This window comes from Quercus robur, chromosome 8 (genome assembly GCF_932294415.1).
Source record: "Quercus robur chromosome 8, dhQueRobu3.1, whole genome shotgun sequence".
Taxonomy (NCBI): domain Eukaryota; kingdom Viridiplantae; phylum Streptophyta; class Magnoliopsida; order Fagales; family Fagaceae; genus Quercus; species Quercus robur.
Genome location: NC_065541.1, coordinates 49,650,847 through 49,676,310, shown reverse-complemented (window position 1 = coordinate 49,676,310; position 25,464 = coordinate 49,650,847). Strand labels below are relative to the sequence as shown.

Below are 25,464 nucleotides of genomic sequence, written 5' to 3'. Positions count from 1 at the left end.
CTAAAGAATTATTGGAAGATTGACCTACTCTTTCTCTAGGTTTATCATTGTTATTAACCTTAGTGGGATCATACTTCCTAAAATTTCTAGGTTCAGCAGTGTTTGTGCCTCTTGCCTTTCTATTGTTATTCCTAAGAAAGTTTCTAAAGTTCTTGGCAAGATAGGCAATCTCTGTAGCAGAGAGCTCATCATCAAATCCACCACTATCAACATCATCAACTGACTTAAGAGCCATTGATTTGGATTTGGTAGTTTTGGGTAGATCCAACTCATAGGATTGAAGAGATCCTACAAGCTCATCAACAGGGATGGAGTCCACATCCTTACTTTCAGTAATGGCAGTCACCTTGGGTCTAAAGTCTTTAGTCAAAGATCTAAGAATCTTCCTAACAATTTTAGGTTGATCATAGATTTCACCCAAGTTAAAAGCAGAATTAACAATATCATTCAGTTTAGCATAGAATTCATCAAAAGTTTCATCATCAGACATCCAAATGCTTTCAAATTTAGAAGTCACTTGCTGCAATTTATTTATTTTGACAGCCTTTGTGCCTTCATGCACAGTTTGGAGGATATTCCAAGCAGTATGAGCGATCTCAACATTCGAGATTCTCTTAAATTCCTCCATAGAAACAGCGTTAAAAATCGCATTCATAGCCTTGCTATTAAACGAAGCTGCTTCTTTCTGAGAAGTTTCCCACTCACTAACAGGAGTAGTGGGCTTCTCCCATCCGTATTCAACGGAGTTCCACACTCTTTCATCAATGGATTTCAGGAATGTTTTCATCCTTACTTTCCAGTAAGCATAATTATTCCCATCAAAGTGAGGAGGAATAACTAGAGAGTGTCTGTGTTCCATGACAACAGGGGTCAAGGATCAGCTCAGTGATCAAAGGATTAACAACAAAAGAGCTACCTGCTCTGATACCACTTGACAGTTTTTAGACCCCTTAAACAATTGATTAAACCTAGGTAATTAGCCAAATTGTTACTTAGTCCAATTAAACAAGTCTAGGTTATCACAATAATAAAAATCAAATCATGCAAAGCAGTGGAAAATAAATAATACAAGATATGATCACCCAGGAAACCAAACCGGTAAAAACCTAGGGAGGATTTGACCTAGCTATCCTCAAGGTAAACCTGAATCCACTATCTTGAAAGAATCGAAGTTCATACAAAAGGACTTACAAGCACCCCCGCTTGACTTCCTAATGCTACCAACCAGTAGAACTTACTGACACAACCACGTGCAAGCTCCTACTCCTTCTTTCTTGGATTCCCACCAGCTATAAGCACCCCTGCTTGTGTATTCTTTAAGCTTTAATGGTAGCAACTGAATTGATCATCAAGGTGTAGAAAATATCTCCTCCTTGAAAACCCTAAGTTTGTGTAAAGGAAAGCTCCTCTAGATCTCACAAGAGATTTACACAAACCGCAATATGAGCAACACTAAAACGTGGCTAGGGTTTGCCTTTTATACTTAGGACAAATAAGAAACCCTAAAAACGTTTTAAAACAAATAGGGCTGAGTTGGAAAATTCTGCAGAAAAACGATTTGCCCGAGCTTCGATCGGTCGAGCCTAAGCTTCGATCAATTGAGCCAGGCCGAAAGCCACAGTGCTTCCTGCTTTAAACTCGATTCCAACTTTACATTGACATACAACTTTGAGCTAGTTTTAAACACTTCTAAACACATTGTTTTGATAATGGTTTGCCAACAATATAAATTAGAGTTCTAAATACATAAAATCCTAAACTTTAGAACCTAACACTAACTTTCCACCGTAAGTAGTAGGTACAAAGGAATGTTAGAAAGATCATTTGCATAAGATTTTTACCTCAGAGAAATGTTATCCTCTTTGGATCAACACCAATGGCTTTCAAACCTTGGGGCCGCAAGTATTGTCTGTGTAAGGGCATCATGAGCCCTTTTTGACGTGAGCATTTTATTTTTAAACTCTTAGACCGTGGTTTTTTGAGGAAAAATAAGGTAGATGGAAAACTTTGGAGGGAAAATAGGTAGGTAAACATTTTAAAAATGTGTTTGGTTGAATAGGGAGGAAGGAAAATAAATGGTAGGGCCCGGGTGTTTTCTCCCCGAGTCTACCAAAAAGTTCTCTCCAAAATGGAGAGAAAACTGAAGGGAGAAAATGAGTCTACTAATGGATGAAAATGTTCATGTGCACTTGTACATGGGCTTCGTCCACGACAGTAGCCTTTACTTTTTCTTTTTCTTTTTTCATCTGCACAAACACAATTTTTTTGCTAAATAAATGTGTTACTTTTTATTATTTTTTTTATTTAATAAGGACATAATTGGGTTTTTTTTTTTTTTGGGGGGTTGTTTGTCACTTTTTTTTTATTTTAATTGGGCATCATTTTTTAACAAGAGTATTGTGGGGCCAGAGAATTTGTGACCCCGGCCCACTTTACATTAGGGCCCAAGGCCCGCGCCGAGGAGAGACGTTGCCGAAGACATGCAGCGAAAGTCCAAATGGCCTAGAAATGCAGCTGAGGACGATCCTGTCCTCGACATCCCAAAACCTGGAAGTGAAGAATGACACGCCATCAAAGGCAACTCCCAAAGCACTCCCAGAAGAAATGACGAGTACAGTGGGACTCGCATGGGGGTGTAGTGTGGGAGCGGTTCAAGGAAAAGCTGTCACCTCTGCATTCAATGTGCCAACAAACGTCCTGGCCACATTAATGGGAAAAGACCCCTGAACAGTGTGATTTCGATTATTGCAACTAACAGAAAGTGGGGGAAGGCGGCTGATGGAACAAGCACTCGAGTATTTACCTGCCTGATCAATAGATGGAAGGTCAGGATCAACTGAGAGAGGCTATATAATGTAAGAATTCATCCACGCCAAAGGGAGAGAAAAAAACAAGAGCATTAGGCAGATCGTCTCCAGGGCCATTGAACCCTATCGTATAAAGAATAATAAAAACATTAAGCTCCTCGGACGAGGTCCAAGGACCGGAGCCACTCAGGCTGTGTCGAGGTGAAAGTCTTCTTGGACACGCTCGGTTCACTTCTGTGCAATCATCATGAACACCATGACTAACGACTGTCCGTTCACCAAGGCCTAGCCTTTTAGCCCACTCTCTACAAATTTTATTGTTTGGGCCTTTAACGTTCAAACTCAATACTCCTTGGGGATCGATACAAATTGAGTCCTTACAAGTATATTAGCAAATTTGTGCAAACTCATTTTTTCCAACCTTTCACTTTTTTCACTCCCAACCAAACAAAAAATGAGGGAAATTAAAATATTTTCTATCCTCCCACTTTTCCACCCCTCCAACTAAACAAACCCTTACATTTTAGTAGCTTCATTTGTCTATATTTATTTTTAAAATTCATTAATATTTATTTATTCTGATAAGTGCTTTATTATTTTTAAACACTCTTTGTTTTAGTAGCTTTATTTATTTTGAGATCAGCATTATAAGAGCACATATGCAAAAATTTCTGTCTATTTTCTCATAAAAACTTACTTTTCCTATTTTATATTCTCATTTTTCAAAACACCTCATATCAGATTATTTATGTTATACTACATTTCATGAAATATTAATTTCCTTTTTATATTTTAAATTATTTCTTTTTCTTCACACACAACCACCACCATCTACTTTCTTTCTTTATCTGAAAATACGTAAAGAAATAATAAATAATAAAATGAAAAATAAATAGTGCTAATATAAATTTATATGGTTACTATAATAAATATGTATTTTTACATAACTTTGTATGAGTTTAATGTAGGTAAATTTTGGATTTTTTTAATTTATTTTTATTTTAATTTTTATAGAGTTTCAAACTTATAACATCCGCTCCTAATAATAGCTATATATCATCAAATCAAGATACCAATCGGTTTTTAGTGTAAACAGAGATTGAATCCCCGATTTCTTATTCAACTATTAGAGACTTTACCAGTTGAGTTAAAATGTGGTTTTTTTTTTTTTTTTTGATGAACCAGATATTTTATTAAGCAAGAAACAAAACTACACAGACAGAGAAAGAGCCTCAACTCTAATAATAGATACAAAACAAGGAGGCCCCAACCCCACATCAAAAGAGCCGAGTAGTTGTTTGACAAAGACCACTTGGCTAAAACATGAGCAGCAACATTTGACAAAGACCCAAATGTGGGATTTTTTCTATTACATGATGTGAGTACTTAAATTCCTAAACATGTTAACTGTAACATTTAATTGGGTGGTTGAGAGTAGAGAGTCTTAAAGATGGTATTGACTAAAACAGGAGTATATGAAAGCAGAGATTATTGGTTTCTTACATTCTTCAGTGGTGTTTTTTTTTTTTTTTTTTTTTTTTTCCTCCAGTGGTCTAAAAGGTGGGTAAATTTTCCATGTCCACATACCGACATACGTGTAGGAAGCTGTGGATCAATGACAAATTTAGATCATTACAAAAACAGAAATAGATAAAAACAACTTATGGAATTGGAAAGACTTGGTTATAAAGGAAATTGCGGGGCACAAAGAAAATACAAAAGTGTGAATTAATTGTTATCTTAATTAGCATAATGTAAATTTGAATCCAAATCTTCTGTCCTACTTTTCCTGCTCCACTCTATACTCTACTAATAAAAGCTTGTCATGTGTTAACATAATTAATTAAATACTATCATTAATCATGTATTTAATTAATTAATGGTAATATTAATAAGTCAGTAATGATAGTATTTAATTAATTATGTTAACACGTGGCAAGATTTTATTGGTAGAGTATAGAATGGAGTAGGAAAAATGAGACAAAAGATTTGTACTCGTTTTCACTTCATTAGCTTCATTTGGCAAGTTAATTGTACACTTGGAGCATTGCTAAACTTAATCATTATGTAACGCGGAAGATTCTCTTTACCTAACACCGGATCACTATAAAAGCATAGGTGTCACCCCGAAGCCACGAGAGAGTTCCACAAAGAATTCAATTCAGATGACTCTTTCCACTCAAGAAACGAATGGGAAAATCATTAAGGTGTCCACTAAGTAAATTCTTTCGATGTGGCAAGAACCTGTTGAAACGTATGGGCGAAGCGAAGGTATAGTGTGTTGAAGTGTTGGGCCATTATCTTCTTTCGTCAAAAAAAAAAAGTGTTGGGCCAAATAAACTACTTGGCGTCAAAGCACAATACGCACTCATACTCATAGTGCAACTTCCTTGTAGTTGTAGGATCTCTCACTTTGTCCACTTTGTATCACACTTCCATTACAACAAAGACTGCAAAATTGAATGTCGGGCGTGACAGGTGAAGAAGTGAATACTTGAAAACCCAATATAAAGCAACAAATCTCAATGATTTCGATTTCAAACTAACTATGAGGTGTGGCTTGACCGTAAAAATCTCCGAATTGCTTCACTTGAAGAACGGTTTGAGTGAGTCCCGTGGCGGAGCCACTTGATGACCAAGGGGGGCCTGGGCCTCCCCAAAATTTTTGAAACAATTAATTATTTTTTTGAAAATATCTTAAATAATTTGATAATTTTCAAATAACCTTATTATTTTGGCCCCCCATACCTAATAATATACATACATATTTAAGAAAGTCTAAAAATAAATATAATTTTCATTTAAATAAAATACAATCTATAAATACATGTGTAAACAAATTACAATAATTAAACATTCATTATCTTTAAAATGAACATATAGGTATTTTAACAATTATCTCAACAAATAAAAGGGAAAAAATTGAGTTATGAAGTACTATATATTTCTATTTTACATTTCATATACACAAAAAAAAAAAATTACATATGGCCCCCCCAAAGATATATTCCTGGCTCCGCCACTGAGTGAGTCACGTCAAAACATCTATTGTGTATATATGTTATTATTTATTATAGTCACATGACGTAGAGTTGATAAGTCCACACTCCACACCAAAGACGCTTTTTTTATTCAGGAAAAAAAAAATCAAGTTAAAAAACACCCCGACCCACCAGTCACAAGGACCCAACAATCTGGGTTCGAATGGTCGTTTTTCCGGATTATCCCATCCCACCAAGCTTTTCGGTCCCAAACCATTAAATAACAAAGTCCATTTTCGTTTTTATCATTATATACAATAAATTAGGTAATCTTTTGTTTAGATATAGACAAGACACCTCCATGCTTGGACGCAAGAAAAACATATAGTCGGCGCAACGAGTATTATCAGTTCTAAACTTTGTGGTAGAGAAACAAATTGTGATTTTATTGTGATCTTTTCTTTTTCTAAGATATGATAAGATTTCAATCCAGCTATAACATCTTTTTCATGAGATTGTTTGTTATCATCAGCTCAAAAATTCAATTAATTTTTGGTGTAATAAGAGTTAGAATCCAATACCGTAAGAAATTTTATTGATTGTGCTAAATGGAACTTACGATTGTATTGTGATTTGATGGAATTACTAGTACCAATCAAATGCAATTACAGCTTAACTGACCATAGTGGGAGAGGATTTGCTATATACCATTCCTTTAATACCAATCAATTGCTAATTACAGCTTAACTGATTATAGTGGGAGAGGATTTGCTACCTACCTTTCCTTTATGGCAGGCAATTGCTTGCCATGTACATATCAGTACAATAATTGTCCATTCTTTGAGAGAGTACTCTACACAATTGCATGCACCTTACCATTTGAGCTTATTTCTAGAAGTTTGTTTGAATTTTTACAAGTCCTTTGGCATAATCAAGGCAACACATGTTAGCCACTAACCACCACTTTTATTACGAAATAATCACAATAGGTCACCTCAAATATATAACGGTGTAAAAAAATTCTCTAAATCTCCATCTGTATATTATTTTCTCCACTTATGAGCCACTTGGCCAACAGTAATGAAGAAAATGAATACCTTTCTTCAAAGCATTTTAAAAATGGGTTATAGTTTCTTTAATATATTTCCGTACGACTAATTAAGCCACTCAACTATATATACGCTTAACATTAATGTTAATCAACTAAGATGCATATTTTATACCAAGAAGAAAGCACCACCAAAGAAAAAGAAGAAAGCACCACCAAAACTCTTAAACATGGTATTATTACGCGGACTTTTCCAATCTTGCTGTCTCTTCCTGTTAATCTTTGTTGTGTGTTGCATCCCCCCAGAGGACCCCATCAAATGTTCATCAGATAATACAGATTGCACAATCACAAACTCCTATGGTGCCTTCCCTGATCGGAGCACTTGTCGAGCCGCCGAGGTGGCGTTCCCGTCCACCGAGCAAGAGCTCATTTCCATAGTGTCAAAAGCAAGCAGGAACAATAGGAAAATGAAAGTGGCAACACGTTATTCACATAGCATTCCGAAGCTAGTTTGTTTAGATGGGCAAGATGGGCTTTTGATAAGCACCAAGTATCTCAATCGTACTCTAAAAGTTGATGTTGAAGCTATGACGATAACGGTGGAGAGTGGTGTGACATTGAGGCAGCTAATCAACGAGGCTGCCAAGGCTGGGCTAGCCTTGCCTTATACACCATATTGGTGGGGTTTGACAATTGGAGGCCTGTTGAGCACAGGTGCACATGGTAGCACCTTGTGGGCTAATGGGAGCTCAGTCCATGATTACCTTCTGGAACTTCGAATTGTTACTCCGGGGTTCGCTGGATTCGCAAGGGTTCGGAGTCTCAAAGATGGTGACAAAGATTTTAATGCAGCAAAAGTTTCACTTGGAGTTCTTGGAGTCATTTCACAGGTATGCTTTGTAACTTGGTGTACTTGCTTGAAGTGGTGAGTCTCAATTGTGCTTCATATATATATTTGGTGTTTCTTGTAGTCAAATTTTGATCTCAGTATTATGTTTGAGAAATTTTGTTATATTCCGTTTAATTTTTTTAAGAGGTGATAAGAATACTTCCAAAATTTGGAGATCCAACTAAAAGAAAGCATCTTGTCAAAAAAAAAAAAAAAAAAAAAACAAACAAACAAACAAACAAACTTGTTCCATATACACGAATGCACGATAAGGATTGTTAATATTTGAGAGTTCGTACAAATTTATTTATTTATTTTTCTTGACAAAATTCTCTTTTCGATAAGACACGATCGAGAACGTCAAGTCTCATGCACATTTTATTTGGAAATGACAATTTTTACATATCTTGTATACTTACCACTGTTATATTTATTTTTTCTTTTAAATTTTTTTAACTATCTAGAGTTAATTTTATAAAAGAAAATGTTTATGCTTCGAATTCATACTCATCTTACAATATCAGTTCTCGAGGACAGCCTTGCAATTGTACTTTTGTAGGTTCTCTTGATTTGGGAATAGATTCTAATTCTTGTAAACTTAAACTACCAACAGGCAATCATTCTCCCATAAAAAATAAAAAATAAAAATAAAAAAGACAATCATTCTCAAGAACTAAATAGATCCTAATAGGAATCTAAAATAAATAAATAAATAAAACCCTAAAAGAAAAATAGGACAAAAGCATGTCTAGGGTATAATAACTTAATTCGTATTGGATTAAGTTTGGTTATACACTAGTTTATAACCAATAGCTACAATATTAACATGATTACATATTTTAAAATTTTAATCATTGAATTACATATTTTTTTTATGTTTTTAATACATATGTCAAATTTTGTATCAATCAGATATTATTTATTATTTAATTATAAACTTACTTTTTATGTATAATTTTAAACAACTACAAAAACTTAAAATTTAAATATTTGATTAATGATATAGTTATTAATTTTAGTATCATGGAAATTTTATAGGCATGAAAAAGATAAAACAAAAAATGTAATTTAATGGTGAATTTGTCAAAATTCATATTAAAAAAAAAATTGAGTAAAGTTGTAGTCATTAACTACAAACTAGTTATCTCAACCAAAAAAAAAACCTACAATTAGCTAAACTTTATCCATAAATATATGTGTTTCTTTCCTTCTGCATTTTGCATCCCCTTTTTTTTCTTTTTTTAAATGAAGAGACGCGTCTCACATACTCAGGAGCAATGCATTTGCTTATCTACTTTTAGTTTTACTCAAGTCAACCAATGAAACCTTGATTGACTTGCAGTTATGCTGTTTTTCCCAATTCATAGTGGCCCACTAAATTTCTTCTAAAAAAAAGTGGCCCACTAAATATATTTCTCAGGTACTAATAAAAATAAACAAAACGTGTAATAAAGTATAAGAAATGTTTCTCAAAAAAAGTATAAGAAATAATCATATAAAAAAATAAAAAAGTATAAGAAATAAATTAAAGAATAAATGCGGTCAGCTCCACTGGAACATCGTGGCAGGATGTACGATTCCACTTTACATGGCAACCTTCAAAAAGTAGATATTGCTTATGGTAAAAAAGCTTTGTAATTCAGTGAGATAAGAACATCTTCAGTAGCCTCTTTAAATTTTTGCCTAATTTTTACTTATTTGAAGAATGAACAGTGATATTTAGCTTTTAACTACCCACTTTTTCAAATACACTTTCCAACAGATTCTCTATTCCATTCTCTATCTCATTTAAATATTATTTCTTCATTTATTGTTTATTCTTTTTTTAATCATCATTTATTCTTTTTTAACAACTATATTTTTCAATAAGAATTGCTATGTTCACAATATTTTACGCAATACTTTCATAATAAAATTTATGTGGAAAGTTATTACTAGTTCTAATTTGAACCCACCATTGAAATTATTTTTTTACTCGTCAATATTAATTAAAAAAAATCTGTTACTTAAAATTTATTGAGAAAATATTGTAAAAATATTGTGGTAGTATTTTTCAATTAGGATTTTTTATTTTTCCTTTTATCTTTTTTTTCCTCCACACGTCTCTTTTCTTTTCTTTTTTCCTCTTTTTTTCTCCTCCACACCTTTCCCTTATCCCTATTCTTCTCTAGCACTTTCTCTGGAGCACCTTTTTTGTTTTTCTTTTCTTTTCTTCCCTAGCAGCGGCTGGAGCACTTTTCTTCTCTAACAGCACTTCGGCTGGAACACTAGGAGCACTTTTCTTTTTTTCTTTTCTTCTCTAGCAGCACTTCGGCTGGAGCTCTCTCTCACACATGAAGATCGTTTGCTTGTCCTTCTCCCACCACCGCATATCCTCCTCCCCACCGAGGCTCAGATGGGTCAGCTTTGTTTTTTTTTTTTTTTTTTTTTTGGTTCTAATTTGATTAGTTTTAAAATTGTGATTTGAGTTTGTATTTTGATTGAGACTGAGTTTAGAGATGTTTGAGAGAAAAGATCAAGAATAGTTCTGTTGTTACCGTTGTGATTATTGAGTGAAAATTAAAAATTTTAATCGGTTGTGATTATTGAGATTGAATTAATTATTTTGCTCATGAATAGGTCTCTCTCTTTTCTTTTTCTTTTTTTTTTCTTTTTCTTTTTTTCTGATTTCATTTGGTTTATGAGAAAAATTGTTTTCATGTTTGGATTGTATTCTGCGTTTTGTCGCCGTTGAGATAAAGAAGAGAGAAAGAGAGTGAGGAAGAAAGAGAAAGGGAGGAAAGAGAAAAATATATTTTTTTAATTCAACCGGTATTACTTTAATGAGAAATAATCTTTGCAAAAGCTACAGTGATTGCTACAGTGCTCTCCAGGCCTGGAGAGCTACTGTAGCAAATCTAAAAAAAAAATGGAGATGCCGAGGCTGTTGGACTTCATTTTGGGCGTGAATAGTGGCTTTCTTCTCCAAAATTTAGAGATGCCTAGCCCTGTTGGAGATGCTCTAACTTAATTCCTTTTATAATTTATCAAATACTATAAATAGCAATTAAGTTGCATTATGTTTGCTTTATAATTATTACTTTTTATCTTGTTCAAAAAAAAAATTATTACTTTTTATCATAAAATCAAGATATTTGATCGGTTTTTGTTTATGATGCAGGATTTAAATCTCATATTTCTTATTTAAAAATACAAAAAATTTAATGATTAAGTTAACTGAAAACTATAATATATTATTTAAAAATTTTTAAAGTCAATACTTCTTGTTGCTTGAGGTACAAAATTATTAAATAAGTTTTGTATTTAGGTTTTGTTAACATTTTTTTAGTTGATAATATGGCCAATTCAATTAATCTAAAGTAGAATTTCATCAATTTTAATTTTTAAAAATTTCTTTATGAAAAAAAAAATATAACAATTATTGCCAATAAAATTCCGTCAATAATATATGCATTTAGAAAAGAATCTTGCTAGGTATTTATTTATTTATTTATTTATATAACCAATACATTTTTATATTACATATTTGAATATCATTAAAATTATTTTCATTGTTAAATTTTTATTGTATTATTCATTATTTTTAATTCTTTCTGATAAATTCGCTATTCATCTATGATATTTTTATCTATTTTTTATTATAATTTTCTATATTTTTGTAAAAACTATCAAGGGATACTATTTTAGATGCAATTAAATGTTATATTATTATTATTATTATTATTATTATTAGTTCTTCAGATCTGAATTGATTTTTCTAGTAGTCATTCAAAATTAAAAAAAAAATTACAAATAAAATAAGCACGGTCTACAATATTAAAATTATAATATAAAAATAATAAATAAAATTTAAAACTTAACATAATAGAATCTAATTTATTAAAGATACTATTGCAACTTAACGTAACAATAAAATCACCTACTAGTTTGAAGACCCTCAACCTGGCTAACCAAGTAAAGATGAATATTCAGCATATAACTCAATATATTAACACTAATCAAAATAATGACCCGTTTGAATTGAGGGGGAAGCAAGGGGAGTAGAGTAGACTAAAGTAAATTTGGTTCAAAATTAGCTTATTTCTAGTTAACTCTACTCTACTCTCCCTCCTTGATCCCTCAATCTAAACATGCCCTAAGATTATTTTCATAAAGCTAATCAAATATCATTGTTCCAGAATAAATTTTAACAAAAGAGATGAAAATTAATTACCTTTTTTGGAAATGAATTTTACTTTACCTTGGACAATATGATGCATGGGAAAAGAAAAATGAAATATGATTTTCACCTTTAACTTTAACATTGAGTTAGAGAGAGAGATTGTAATTAGATGTGGGTAGTAATGTGGAAAATTGACTTACAAACACTGAAGATTTAAGTTATTAGGGGAAATTGGTCATTAATAATTATTTTACACTCTCACAGTAATTTTGAGGGTCTTTTGAGTATGTTGTGTGTGATAATAATAATAAATGATATATAGGTTTTTCTTTTTCTTTGGGGGACCGATAGAAGATATGTCATAACTCATAACTCATGTGTGATACGTGTCTCTCTTCCCATCCATATATATGGAATGGTAGATGTGATCTTTAGATTCGCTTTTACAGCTTCAGTTGAACTGGCGATGATTTTGAGAATCAGCTTAAATCTTATTAAATCTACAACTGTCAAAATTGGCTAATCAATACAACTATTAAATGATGTTGTTGGTAAATTGTGGGCTAAACCAGGTCCCAAAAAAAAAAATTGTGGGCTAAACAATTGTCAAATGTCAATAGCCGATATGCATGCAGCCCAAAGAGAATGCGAACTACCACTTAATTGAGCAAAACTTTGGAAGTTACCTACTTGTGGTGGTTGGTAGGCATCATTTATAGGATTGTGTTGTTGAAAATGGTAGAATTTGAATTGATAGCATCTAATTAAATCAAAATTTGAACAAAATTAGTTGTAGCAAATATTCATAAAAAAATTAACATTATTATATAGTTTGAAAATAAATTTCATACTTTTTATGTTTTTATGTTCTTAATATACATGTAAAATTTTGTGTCAATCGAATTTGCTATTCGATTTATAAACTAATTTTTTATGTATACTTTTAAACTACAAAAACTTGAAATTTATATATTTGATTGATAATATAATTCATGATCTTTGATTTTCTGAAAATTTCATAAGAATTGAAGATATAAAAAGAAAATGTTATCCAATAGTGATTTTTTTTGAAATTCACATTCAATAAAAATTTTCCAACCAAATTTGTAGCAAAACATTTTCCATCTAATATATGCAGGCTATGTTTTATCTCTAGATGCACGATTGATAGACTGTAATGATAACCGTATAGGAATAAAAATAGATATTACAAGGAATACAAAATGCTGTAATATAATACTTATCACTATTTATTTGTTTGGTGACAATACAATAATAGAACCCTGAAGACAATGGAATGAAAGTATTTTAAACCAAACCTAAGATATATTTAAAAAAATATCTTACTTATATAATTATATTTCTTAAAAAATAATATTTTATAAATTTGAAAGAGAGATTAGTTATTTTTTACGATTTTTTAATTATTTTCATAATTGTTACGTGCATATATAAAGTTTGTTTATTTAGAAATATATTAATTGTAAAAATTAATACATCTATTAAGGAATAACTATTACATTCCTTTTAGAAATAAATAGTTATTTCTCATTTTAAAAAATAGTTATTCATAAAGAATGACTATTCCCTGTAATAAAAATATAACCAAATTACTGAATAGCTAAACCATAAGAATGACTATTAAATTACCGTGTCTATTACAGTCTACCAAACATATCATAAGTTAAGACATGCAATTAGCATGAGTGACATAAATTGTTGAAGTTTTATTGTTGAGCTGTAAATTTATAAGTCAGGATAAATAAACCATGTCAATGTGCTAAAGTGAAAGCTGAAAATTAAAAATTAAAAAAAAAAAAAAAAAAATCTCACTTTGCAGGTCACTCTAAAACTACAACCCATGTTCAAACGATCCATCACCTACTTGACAAAGGATGATTCGGACTTGGGAGATAAAGTGACTAGTTTTGGCAATGAACATGAGTTTGCCGACATAACTTGGTATCCTAGTCAACGCAAGGCAGTTTATCGTATTGACGACCGAGTCAACACAAACTCACCTGGCAATGGTCTATATGATTACACCCCATTCCGCCCCACAGCTTCAGTTGCACTGGGCGTTATCAGAACCACAGGTTGGCCAACAAATATTTACAACCTTTAGAACTAGCATTTGATTTTTGCTAGCTAGCATTATAACAAAAGTGTAATGGTTTTGAAATGGTGTTTTGTTTTGTGCTTGTTTAAATAGAGGATTTTCAAGAATCCCTTAGTGATGCTCTTGGGAAGTGCCTCAGTGCACAGACAGTTATTTTAACACTCAAGACTGCTGCCTATGGTTTAAGTAACAATGGTAATGTTATCTTCCTCTTCTTCTAAACTGTGCTAAGAAATTACAATTGTTAAGCGTTAGTGGTGAAAATGGTGAAATTTTCATATCTGTCCGTCTCATGCGCTCTATATAATTAGATTGATGTGTGGATTCAATGTGTCAATCTCACATAGGGCGCATGAGACAGGTGCATGAGATACCTTCTTCTGATAATGATATCACCAATTCAAAATAACAAAAAAATTTATAAACTTCTGATAATGATATCACAAATTTAAAATAACGAAAAATTTTATTACTTTTTTGGACTAGTAGGTATTCTTTTTACGGGTTATCCTGTAATTGGATATCACAATCGCTTTCAAGCATCAGGAACTTGTCTAGATAGTCTTGATGATGCATTGATCACAGCTTGTGCGTGGGACCCGAGAGTTAAGGGTGAGTTCTTTCACCAAACTACATTCAGTGTTGGCTTGTCCGTGGCTAAAAGCTTCATTCAAGATGTGCAAAAGCTGATAGAATTGGAGCCTAAAGCAATGTGTGGTGTAGAACTTTATAATGGAATCCTCATGCGCTACGTTAAGGCTTCGAGTGCTTATTTAGGCAAGCAAGAAGATGCAGTGGACTTTGATATCACTTATTATCGAAGTAAAGACCCCTTAACTCCTAGGTTATATGAAGACATACTAGAAGAAGTTGAGCAACTCGCACTGTTCAAGTATGGGGCGCTGCCCCATTGGGGGAAGAATCGAAACGTAGCATTTGATGGAGTCATCAACAAGTACAAAAATGCTAAAGAATTCTTAAGGGTTAAGAAGGTGTATGATCCATTTGGCCTCTTCTCTAGTGAGTGGACTGACCAAGTTCTTGGATTGAAAAATAGTGTGACTATAGATAAGGAGGGGTGTGCATTAGAAGGGCTGTGTATATGCTCACAAGACATTCATTGTGCTCCCAACAAGGGTTATTATTGTAGACCAGGAAAAGTATATAAGGATGCAAGGGTGTGTGCTCGTGTAACTTCTAAGTAGAACATTGGTGATGCCAATGGCCTAATTTAATTGAATTGGGCTGTCAAAGGAAGTTACGAATTATTTGCAAAGTTGTATCTGAAATTCCTTTGTGCTGTGATATTTGGGTCCGATTGATAAAGATTGAGATCGATGATCAGGATGCAAATTCGCAAATAAAAACCAAAGGATTCAGTGACAAAGTGGTCACTGTGCTTATATATGGAGGACTACATAAAAAGATAGAAATGCTAATTATGTTGTCTCATTTTTTTTTCCTCGGATTTATATTTTCGGCTAATATAATTACTTGGCAGAAAAATATATGTGTGGTGAAATTTGGTCCAAACTATATTTTAGTCCATGAAATTTAGAAGTATGAAGTATATACTAAAAAGCGAAAAAAAAAAAAAAAGGATATCATTTTAGCCTTTAAAATATTCAAAATTAGTCACTATGTTCTCTTCTCGTTATATTGCTTGCCTACAGTTACAGGCTGATTAAACACCAACTCCAAGGCCCAAGGCCCAAGGTGCATGTTTACATAGGCTTCTAAACCGGCAAAAATGGCCCATTACCATCAATTTTAGAAATAATTTGCCCAGAAACACTGTTTCTGAACTATATAGCAATGTATCACTTTTTCTGGTACTCGAGCTTGGTGAGCTCAAGTACCATGTTTTTTTAATCCACTGTTGCCCCATATTCAAGGAGCCCTATAGTGGCGTTTTTAAGCCCTATAGTGACGTTTTCGGGCCCTATAGCGGCGTTTTTAAGCCCCCATACCAGGTTAAGGGGCCCTATAGTGACGTTTTCGGGCCCTATAGCGGCGTTTTTCTGCAAAATTTTTTTTATAAGTCCCCATAACAGGTTAAGGGGCCCTATAGTGGCGTTTTTAAGCCCTATAGTGACGTTTTTGGGCCCTATAGCGGCGTTTTCCTGCAAAATTTTTTTATAAGTCCCCATAACAGGTTCAAGGGGCCCTATAGTGGCGTTTTTAAGCCCTATATTGACGTTTTCGGGCCCTATAGCGGCGTTTTTTTTTTGGAGAAGATGTTTGACTAATGAAAAGATGGTACTCGAGCTCACCAAGCTCGAGTACCAGAAAAAGTAGTACATTGCTATATAGTTCAGAAACAGTATTTCTGGGCAAATTATTTCCAAAATTGATGGTAATGGGCCATTTTTGCCCTTCTAAACCAGCCCCAATTATCCCACCAAACAAGATGTTCGCACAAATCAGATGTCCCCAATTCCAAACCCAACCTACAAAATACAATTTTCACCCACCCAAAAAAAAAAAAAAAAAAAACTAGATAATACAAAATCAAGAAAAAGTCAAAAGTCATACTTAAAGTGGCTGTCACATAATTTCAGAGATTAAAAGGTGCTGTTTCAATTTATATCAACGATCTATTGATTTGTTGAAACTTATTGTGTTCTCGACATAGGAAGAACCTTTTTTTTTTTTTTTTTTTGGGTGAGAGATATGCATATACATGGGAAGAAACCTAATATTGTGATTCAATCTGATTACAACTTTTTTTTTTTTTTTTTTATACAAGATAAAATTTATACTCTAACATAATCTAAGTGTATATATATGTGAAGTTCTCTCCTGAAGATTTAAATCTTAACTCTTGTCCTCCACACCTCACAAGCATTTATACTTATAGAGTCGCACCAAGGGTACGCGGTGATGAATTTTACAACTTCTAAGTGTTCATATATGTGGATTCACTACAAAAAAAACCGGTCTAAAACTGCATTTGAAAAACGCAGCTATAGGCTTTGAGCCGCGTTTCCATGGCCGTGTTTATAAACGCGGCCTAAAGACCGTAGCTCAAAGCCTATAGCTGCGTTTTCTAACCGCGGCTATAGGATTTGGCCTATAGCCGCGTTTTTGGAAACGCGGCTATAGACCAGCTTTAAGATGCCAAAGACGCGGCTATAGACCAGCTTTAAGCTGCATCTGAAAACGCGGCTATAGGTTTTTTTTTTTTAAAAAAAAAAATCTGGGTTTTTTTTTTTCCCCAGAAAATTCAAAATTGAAAATTCAAATATAAAAAATTCAAAATTAAACACAAATACAAAAAATTAAAAATCAAATACAAATCCAGAAAATTCAAAATCAAATACAACATACTCACAATACAAATACACCCAAAAAATTTTAAATTAAACACAATATACTCACAATACAAACACATGCACCCAAAAAATTAAAAATCAAATATAAACCCAGAAAATTCAAAATCAAACACAAACCCAAAAAATTAAAAATCAAACACAACATACTCACAATACAAACACAACATACTCACGATACAAACACAACGAAAAAATTCAAAATCAAACAAAACGTGTTCCAAAATATAACACAAACCCATGAATCTCCTCTCATTCAACAAAACCAACCAAATCTAACACTAATTCCATTCAATAAAACAAAAGCACAAGCTGAGAAACAAAAAAGAACACAAACCTGTGAAGAAGGAAGAAAGAAAAAGGAACAAAAAAAAAAAAAAAAAAGGTACCTAGATGTGAAGGAAGAAAGAAAAACGAAAAAAAAAAAAAAAAAAAAGACTTACCCAGATGTGAAGAAGGAAGAAAGAAAAAGAAAAAGAAAAAAAAGAAAGAACGAACCACCTGAAGACTGAAGAAAGAAAGGGAAAAGAAAGAAAAGAGAGTAAGTGGGGGTAGGTGGGAAAGGGGGGGTGTAGGTGTGAAAGGTAGTGTACGTGGGAAGCTTCAGGAAATTTTTTTTTTTTTTTTTAAGCGCTACCTATAGCCGCGTTTTAAAAAAGAAAAAACACAGCTACAGGCGGCTATAGGTAGGCCCTTAAAAAATTTTTACAAGACCTATAGCTGTCTTTTTTCTATGTAAAAACGCGGCTAAAGGTGACCCGTAGCCGCGTTTTTAATTCAAAAAACACAGCTACAGGTTACCTATAGCTGCGTTTTTTGAAAAACGCGGCTGTAGGTAACCTTTAGCCGCTTTTTAAAACACAAAAACGCGGCTATAAGTCCACCTTAAAAAATTATTCGGTTGGACCTATAGCAGCATTTTTTAAACGCGGCTACAGCTTATCTTTAGCTTCGTTTTAAGTTAGCTATAGTGGCGTTTTTAGAAAACGCGGCTATAGTATGTGGCTTTAGCCGCGTTTCTTAGAAACGCGGCTATAGATCCCTTATAGCTGCGTTTTTTGTAAACGTGGCTAAAAAAAAACGCGGCTATAGCCCGCGTTTTTTGTAGTGATTCCTTTGGCTAAGTGTCTATGGGCATTTATGCTTGTGGGCATGTGTTTTATGAGTGTTTATGTTAGTGGGTCCTATTTTTAATGCATTTTTTAGTCGTAACTTTTTTTTATTTTTTTGAGGAATTCTTTTTTTAGTGTAACTATAAGGTTTAGTGTTGGCAAATTTATGATCAGGTATCTTGTTCTAAGTTCTAAGTTGTAAGTGTCAGTCTACAGCCAAAAAAAAAAAAAAAGTTGTCAGTGTCAATCTTATCAAAAAAAAAATATTTTAAAAAGTTTGTGAGTGTAAAAAATAAAGTACATGATTAACCTTCTTCAACCTTACTACCCATATGCAAGCACCTACATCACAAATAGAACAAGTCTCTAAATTATTTTGTTTGTAATATTATTTTATTATTTGAAGAGTATTGTTAGTGAAATAATAACATGATAGAATCTCGACTCTTAAATCATAAAAGAGTGGTTAAGATTTAAGTAAATCTATTGGTAAAGTACCATAGGAAATCTTGAGGATCTGAATCCCTTGTGAAGTTGGCTTATTCAAAAAATCTCCTCTATCTTGGTCACTACATTTCTTTGAGATAGTTCTAAAATTTGAATTTGAAATAGGCTCATACTTCCAAATGAGATGAGCCGTTATCCCCATGAATGAAGGGATCAACGTTCGAAGCCATTGTACCTTCATCATCCCGAAGAACCTAGTGGACTGTTGCCTGTGCCATTTGTTCTTAATGTCACTACTCGCAACTAATGTCCTTATTGAAAATTCCCATCCTTCGTCGACAGCCACTTTGTTTTTCTTTGGGGACATTGTGACTGAGAATACCACACCTATAACAAAAAATAGGTAGTCTCTCATACTAAAAACAAACCTAGCCAACATTCAACCCTTCTGTTAGGTCCATATTTTTATATAATTGACATATCCTATGACAAAATGCGTTTTACTTGTGTTTGGATAAATCTAAGTAAGTTCAAGATGATCATTACAAGTGATTACATTGAAGACATGAAAATTACTCAAGAACTACTCAAAAAAAGCTAAATCTGTAGGTCCCGATACCTCTTCGATACCTGTCGATTTATCGAGATTTATTAAAGCTTGATACCTGTCTCAATACCTCTCGATCTATCGAGCTTACCGAATTTTTGATATAGCCTACAATATTAATTCTAAAAGACTATTTGTTTATGGATTTGTATAATCTTTATAGGACTAGGAAAGCTCAAGATTTGTGTAAACCTAATTGGAATAGGAGAGCCTATTTAAAAGGCCCATTAAGCTCCTGTTTAAATAAGGAGGTGGAGAAAGAAAACCCTAACCCTAGAAACCTTTATAAGGTTTTCTTTTTGAAACCCTAACTTCCTCTTACAGAAGAAAGAGTTCTTGTTGTTTTTTCTTGTACGCCTCTGGATTCTATAACCAAGCAAATTCTCTAGTACCAACATTGAAGATCTTATTGGTATTTCTATGTGAAACTGTTGCAAATCAACTACAACAATCAAAGGGTTGCTGTGGAGTTAATCAGGCATTGGGATCCTTGCAAAATAGCTAGTCACAGATTGGAGATTTGTGCAGCAAAGGGAAGAAGGCTAATACAAGATCAAGTCCAATTAGGTATTGGAGTGAAGGTTCAAGTTCAACTGTAGGTTGGTATTTTGGGATAAGTCAAGGCAGTGGTAAGATTTCTTTTACTTATAACCACTAGATTATTGATTAGTGGATTGTTGAGAATGGTAACCTTAAATTCACTTAGTGGGGTTTTTGCTTTACAAGAGGTTTTCTCTATTTGTCAACAAATCACCTTTTAATTTCCGTTGCATTTAGTATTTTTAGTGATTTGTTAGTGCCTTCACGATTTGCATGCAATTTAACCTAATTAATCAACTTGGCTAATTATATTAATTAACCAGGGTCAAACTATCTTAACCCAACACCTTCAATTTACAAAATCTTTCCTCGCATCGATCAAAGGTTTGGTAAGAACATCGACTGCGACTAAGTCACCAATCTCATTTCCCAATCAAATGCCGATGTCTCTATTCATGCTTTTAATGGGAATATTAAAAACACAAATCCAAAATTGAGCATTGTGAAACTTCACACCACTGGGACTAGTATCACCATGGAATCTTTTCTGAAGAATGAGACGGTTATTAAATGACCAAGGGCCTTTAGCTATAATCTCGTCCATATCACTCTCTTTCTAAAAAAATGGCCATGTATAGGTTGTTTCCCACTTCAGTGATTGAAACCCAACTTGAGCAGTGCCACAACTATATAACAGTAGGTTTAAAAGCTTCTTTATTATAATCCTTATTGATCTGAAGTTTTGCTAGAAAACTGAACTGAGCATGCTTCTGGGAGTATGCAACTTCCTTTGATTTAATCACCATTTCAACCACCTCCTCTTCGCATAGACGGAACCTCTTCCACAGTTCCTCCATGTCTGATTCCATTAAATTACACTAGTAGAAAACTATCCACCAAAATAAAATAACCCATACACAAAGTAAGACTCAAAAAGTCAAAAAGAAAAAACAAGAAAAATCCATACCACGATCTGATTGACAGACCTGGAAAGGTTAGAATCTTGTAAGCAACCACTTTGAGGTTTCTACATGCTCTAGGCTAGAGAGAGGCCCAGAGGGAATGAGAAGTTCTAGGGAGCCAATATTGTTTATATACTCTAATACATTAATGGGAGTATTTTTCATTTATTTGTAAAACATTTTTTAAAACTTTAAATTCTGAAAATAAATCTAAACCATCTATCTCAAAATAAAACATAAGGAGAAATTAGATTTTACCCCTCTAAATTATACCCATTTTTACACTTACCCCTAAATTATTATCTACGCAACACTTACCCCACTAAACTATGAAAGTACACACTTATTCTTCCTAAATTATTATCCCTGTAACATTTGGCACCCTATTTCATAGATAAAGTATAATTTTCCCTAAATATAATGTTGAGATAATTATTGTAATTTTTTAAAAGGATAAAGTGTAATTTTGAAAGATGATGTGTTGGATGATATAGGAATATCATGTTTACTTATAAAAAAAGATACAGGGATATCATGTTTGATTAGTGAGCAGACTAGACTAGCTCTACTTGTTTTAGATGGATATGATGAGATTTTACTTAAATTTATCAAAATATCTAGACCATGACGATGCTGGTTCGATTTCACTTATGGATCAAGCGACTATATGTATCTTTTGGTTCTAAATTTAAAGGCATTAGACTATAGGAGATCATGATTTTTGCTCTTTTTGCTAAGCATATAAGAGTTTTTTTTTTTTTTTTGAAGGAAGAAACTAAGCCTTTTAGGGGTGGCTACACATTGAAGTCAGGATCACTATGATTTGGAAAAAAAAATTATTATATATAAATTTTAAAAATTTTATAATTTTTTTACCTTTAAAAAAAAATTTTGACCATCCAAAATTTTTTTACCAAATTTTTTTTAGGCCCAATATAATTAAACTTTGGACAAAACTTGACAACAAACTTAGTTGTAGACTAAGGCTAAAACTCCACCTAATTTCTTATATTTTTTATTTGGTGTGAATTTTGACAAATCCACCATTATATTACATTTTCTTTTTATATCTTCTATACTTGCAAAATTTCAATAAAATCAAAGACCAATAGGTATGTCATCAATCAAATATTTAAATTTCGAGTTTTTGTTGTTTAAAATTAAAAAATTAAAAACATCTGATTGGCTTGAAATTTGATATGTGTTTTAAAAACATAAAGAACATGCAATTTAACAATTAGATTTTCAAAATATGTAGTCATGTTAATTTGTTCAACGAGAGTTATAGTTTTAGGTTACAACTAAGTTTGCAGTCAAAGTTTGTCCTTAATCTTTGGTCCTTGTAATAATAATATATTAGGCCATTACAAACAAAAAGGAAAAGCATAAGAAAATTTTTATCGAACTAAGATTTTGAAAGCAATGTAACTTACAGCATTAATAATATCATGCAACGACTTCAAAATACAAAAACTCGTAAAAGAAAATTGTAAGATTTTGCGTCCATTTGGAAATAGCTTATCTAGTTTTTTGTTCAAAACTTTTTGCTGAAAATGTGTTAAAGTATACTTTTACCTTGAAAAAATTTTAAAAAGTCAAAAAAGGCTGGAAAAAACGAGGTTTTATAAAATTGTACATAAAAGTTAAAGCTAATAGCAAACTTACCCTTTATGTATTTGTGTGTGTGTGTGTGTGTGTGTGTGGTTTTTTTTTTTTTTTTTTTTTTTTTTTTTTTGGCTCAATATACAAAACTCTCTTTTTATTAGATTTTGTATAATTTAAGTTTTATAATAATCACCTGCAAAAAATTCCTAAAGCCGTTGCTAAAGCGAGTATATCGAACCTTAGAGCTTAAATTACTGAAGTAGGCAAATTCAAGAAGGATAAACTACCAACATGACAAAAATTTTACTAGTAATTTCTAAAAGAGTTTTTACACTGATTAAGGATCTGCTTGGATATCGCTTATTGCTAAAAACTGAAAATATTGTAACAAAATAATTTTTAAATGTGTGAATAGTGTCATAGGACCCAGTTCTAAAATTGTTTTTACTGAAAAAGTATTTGTAAGTCTCATAAACAATGCAAAGGACCCACAAACTAAAAATGTAACCGCTGGGAAACGCGCTTCCCTAACGGTCACTAAATGTGTTATGGAATAACGTACAATCTAAATGTTGCACTGTTGCATATAAAATCCTGATAGGCGAAGAATGAAACATATAAAATACGAAAAAATGGACTCTTGGAAACTAAGATACATAATTACATATATAGGATATTGCATTGAGTTACTCGTGATTTGCTAACTCATTCCTAATTTTAATGCAAAGGCCATATTATCTATATTCGATTCAGTCACTTGCCTCGTTAGTCCAGTCATTGGAAGACCTTAAAATATTACAAACCAGAGATCAAAGCTAAAATCCTAAGCAGCAAAAGATAACCCAGCATTTACAAATTGTAAGAAGAAGTAAAGAATTGATGAACCTGCAAGTCCCATTTTCAAATTCCTATCTACGTAAAATACTAGGTTTCGAGGTTGACATATTATCTAACTGAACACTCAAAATATAAATAATAATAAATAAATATACTCAACATACACAATAGTATTTCATTATATGTATAGGTAGTAGGTTCACAATTCTGCTCAAGGCAGAAGATCCTTTTTTTAAGAAGATAGAAGATCTAACTACTCGTGATAAATTTTTAATTTATTTATTAGATAACCTAAAAATTACTCGTTCACACAACAATAAGGAACTGTCAAACACATGCTTATCTGTAAGAATACATAATAATAGTTCTTTAGCATAATTATACTAAACTAAATCATATTCGCTATATAATAAATTGAATGGAACTTTCATCTGCCCATTTGGACAAAAAAATATCTTTGTGTGTTCCAATCAAAGCAAAATGACTAATTGGAAGGAAGGATGAAGTTCTACACAACAGAAAAAGTGTTAGACTAAAGAAAACTTACGTAGATAAGAAGTAAATTATTTCAAATAAGAAATATATTAATCTACAAACTCCACATTATACTTTTTGATCATATCCCATAAAGAATCATATTAAAAATTTACATGCATATCTATACATGCGTTTAAGATTAGCATAAAAGCCAAAGTCAGTTCAGTAACGTGTCCTTTGCAGATAAGTAACTGGAGTTGAATAAAAATTGAATAAGTCAAAGCCGATTACATTGGTATTCAAATAAGCAAAATTACATTATTAGTCCTTGAAGTTTACCTACTAAGCACATTTAATCCCTAAAGTTTCAATTGAGCGCTATTAGTTCCTAAAGTTTCAAAACTAAACACAATTGGTCTCTCTATTAACTACTGTTAGTTTTGTGCTTATATGTCTAATGGAAAAATGAGTAGGCATACCTTTAATGACATGACAACATTTTTTATTTAAAAAAAATCCCAAAAATCTATCCTCTCCGTTTACCCCTCTCTCTCTCCGTTAGCTCTCATTCTCTCTCTGTGTAACTTCGATGAAACCCATGTTAAAAATCTCTAGAGACAGCAAGACAAGGAGATCCGCAAGCGAGAGTTCCGTACATCAGTGCATAGCCTACATAGTCCTACATGTATGCAATATTTGGAGCAAATCTCTTGTTGTGAACATTTAAAATTAAATTTCTCAATAACCCAATAGGACCCTTTCATTTTCTCCATCTATTTCTCTCTTTTTTAAATATTATATAATTTGTCTTGGTATTTGACTTGATCATTGGCCTAATATCTGTGCAAAAAGTCAACTTGAGCTGAACAAGAAAACTATGACAATCTAGGTAAATTCTTTGAGCGTTGCTTTCCTGAGATTTATACGCTAAAAATTGGGCTTCGTGAATTTAGTTTAGGATCTTATAAGGCTTCAGGTGTGTTGCCTCTCTTTGAAGATCTGAAGGTCTTCGAAGACTTTGATCCAAATCAAGTGGCTACTGTCTTGAGTCCTCCTTGTCTCGCCGTATCTATCTGATCTTTCATGTTTGGCTAAAATTTACAGAGAGAGAAAGGAGTACCAGAGAGGAAAAGAGATTTTAAGGTTCCGTTAGAATTTTGGTGACTTGGTTTTGGGTTGTATTTTTAAATGAAGTGTCAAATTTTGATTTAGCCACTTAAGTTACATTGCAATGATTTTACTTCTAGACATTGCAGCTGATATAACAGGGTTGTCACATCATTAAAATTATGCCTACTCATTCTTCCGTTAGACAAGTAAAGAAACTAACGGAAGTTAGTGAAGTGAGCAATTGTGTTTAGTTTCAAAACTTTAGGAACTAATAGCGCTCCATTGAAACTTCAAGGATTAAAAGCGCTCAATAGACAAACTTTAGGGACCAATAATATAATTTCGCCATTCAAATACCACTAGTTGATTTAAACTTCAACTATTAGAAGTTGCCAACGTATCCTTTTCAGAGAAGGAGTTGGAGTT

At 32.6% G+C, this 25,464-nt stretch overlaps 1 protein-coding gene across 1 annotated transcript; it reads left to right on the top strand.

Moving 5' to 3' along the window:
• The first annotated feature begins 6,983 nt into the window (after positions 1-6,983).
• On the top strand, positions 6,984-15,461 carry LOC126696837 (probable L-gulonolactone oxidase 6). The gene is made up of 4 exons (XM_050393563.1): positions 6,984-7,729; positions 13,731-13,986; positions 14,103-14,204; positions 14,499-15,461. Exons 1-4 carry the CDS (start codon positions 7,067-7,069, stop codon positions 15,212-15,214), a joined length of 1,737 nt encoding a protein of 578 aa, XP_050249520.1. The 5' UTR covers positions 6,984-7,066; the 3' UTR covers positions 15,215-15,461.
• Positions 15,462-25,464: the final 10,003 nt, after the last annotated feature.

Excerpts from the sequence above, each read along its gene's own strand:
- LOC126696837 (XM_050393563.1), top strand. The coding sequence starts at position 7,067 with ATGGTATTATTACGCGGACTTTTCCAATCTTGCTGTCTCTTCCTGTTA. Across the intron at positions 7,730-13,730 it reads TTCTTGGAGTCATTTCACAG|GTCACTCTAAAACTACAACC; the intron begins GTATGCTTTGTA and ends CTCACTTTGCAG. Across the intron at positions 14,205-14,498 it reads CTATGGTTTAAGTAACAATG|GTATTCTTTTTACGGGTTAT; the intron begins GTAATGTTATCT and ends TTGGACTAGTAG.